Below are 2241 nucleotides of genomic sequence, written 5' to 3' on the forward strand. Positions count from 1 at the left end.
AGATTTACTTGAGTACAAGAAAGTACTACATTTTTAATGTTCTTATGTATTAAAGGTAAAACAAACAACAACTTTCATTTATAAAATGAAGTGCAGTAAAAAATATGACATTATGCTTTGGAATGTAGTGAAGCAAAGTTTTCCAAAGAAACACACTGATAAACTACAGATACTTTTTAAATTGACTTGAGTAAATTAAAAATACTTCACTGTTGTCCGTCTCTGCAGGATTGACATTGCATGATAGCCCCCCTCAGTCAAGCCTCATAAATCATCAAAAATAGAACATCATAGAGGAGTTTCCTTTAACCAGGAAATTAACGTTCTTAGAATTGACAAGACGGTTGACCCTGAGTGGTCAGCTAAATATCTACAGTGGATCTAAAATATGAATAGTTAATTATAACTAGTTATGGTTAATTATTCATATTTCCCCATGAGCTGATCCGCTACATACTTATGCCAAAAATACTACTTAACAATGAGACTATATTTATTTAGAACAATATGCAAATGTGATTTTTATATATTTTGCCTTCATTTTGCAAATTAAAAGTCCTGCTGAAAAAGAAAAAATCATAGTGAGGGACAGGCCAAAAACCTTACCGTTACCAGCATAAATGCTATTTAAATTATTTAAAATAATATTTAATTGACATTTGTATGTAATATTGATGAAACCATGCATAACATTGTTATGCTTTTAAATTACACATTTATTTGTTATTATATTAAATTTATGTTTGATTATTTCTTAGAGACACCAAAGCAACAAATTTCACGGAATAACACTTTGAATAAATGGATGGAGAATGGAGATGTTTCTTTATATGACGACACCAGAGCAGGAGTCTTGATGGTGTTTTTTAGAGAGCTGAAAGCTGCAGATGCAGGAACATACAGATGTGGAGTGAAAGTATCTGACTATACTGAGAGCTTCACTGAACTTCAGCTGAGCGTCAAACACGGTGAGGAACCGCAAATAATTTATCTTGTGTATATAAAGTAATTTTTCTTGTCTGTATGTTAACTTGTTTTGGTTTTGTAGATGCAAAGTATCCAGTGGATGTGACTAAATCTGCTTATCTTGGTGAAGTCAACATCACCTGTCAGATCCCAGAGGAATATAAAGTTCATTTCTGCAAAGAGGAAGATAATCACATCTGCCAGAACATCAGCTCATCTGAAGTGACACAAATGAGTGGTTCATCTGAGAGAAATGAAGAGAGAGTTGTTAGAGTGAGCATCAGTAATGTGAGTGTGAGAGATGCTGGAGTTTACTGGTGTGGAGCAGAAACCAGAGACACATATCTGACTTTCATCTCCCTGAACACTAAAATTCAGCTCAACCTCATCAGTGAGTCCATTCAGATGATTTCACTGTAGTAAATACAGTCTGTTCAGAATCATGTGTGTTAAATGCCTGTTTGTTTTCAGTGGCACCAGTAGTGAGACGTGAAGGAGAATCTGCTGAGATCTTCTGCCCTTATGATTCAATCTATAAATCAAAGCCAAAGTCTCTCTGTAAGGGGAAGTGCTCCACTAGAGACAGAAATACTCTCAGTGAGACTGTGAGAGAAGAGAAAGAGAGCAAGACTGACAGATTGACTCTGAAAGATAACGTCACTGCACGTGTCTTCACTGGGAGCATCACTGCACTGACAGCAGAGGATGCTGGGAAATACTGGTGTGCAGTGACATTAGAAACAGAGCTCAGTTATCTTCACACTCATCTGATGGTCATCATGAACGAGGGTGAGGAAGGTTTATTCATCTGAATATGTCAAACTCCGGCTGTGAAGTGATCTTCTTGTGTCTGTAATCATTTCCAGAGCTGAACTTGACTAAGTATGAAGGAGACGACGTGTCAATCCAGTGCAAACATCAGGATGCAGATCAGAAAAGCTTCTGCAAAGCACATGAAGCCTCCATGTGTGTGAAGGATGGAGTTTCATTGGAGACGATCAGAGATGATCGATTCTCTTTCAGTGATGAAGCATCTGCTGGAGTCTTTACTGTGAACATCACTGATCTGAGAGAAGAGGATTCTGGGATATACTGGTGTGGAGCTCACGTCACCACTAAAGTGACCCTCAGCGTTAAAAAGGGTAAGATAGTTTATCATTTATCCATTGTTTTTGGTTCAGATTTAAATATTCAGAAATCAGCTCATGAACAATCACTCAAGCATCGTGGCAGTCAAGTCAAGTCAAGTCACCTTTATTTATATAGTGCTTTTAA

The 2241-nt window shown here is 36.9% G+C and overlaps 1 protein-coding gene across 1 annotated transcript; it reads left to right on the plus strand.

Annotated features, from left to right (window-relative positions):
* Positions 1–758: 758 nt before the first annotated feature.
* On the plus strand, positions 759–2108 carry LOC107580349 (polymeric immunoglobulin receptor-like; the record flags this gene model as incomplete). The annotated part of the gene is made up of 4 exons (XM_016266066.1): positions 759–968; positions 1049–1357; positions 1438–1755; positions 1833–2108. Coding segments are annotated over 4 exons (1113 nt in total), but the record flags the coding sequence as incomplete, so codon positions are not given.
* Between the last annotated feature and the right edge of the window lie 133 nt (positions 2109–2241).

Source organism: Sinocyclocheilus grahami, unplaced genomic scaffold (assembly GCF_001515645.1).
Source record: "Sinocyclocheilus grahami isolate Dianchi unplaced genomic scaffold, SAMN03320097.WGS_v1.1 scaffold31957.1, whole genome shotgun sequence".
Classification (NCBI taxonomy): domain Eukaryota; kingdom Metazoa; phylum Chordata; class Actinopteri; order Cypriniformes; family Cyprinidae; genus Sinocyclocheilus; species Sinocyclocheilus grahami.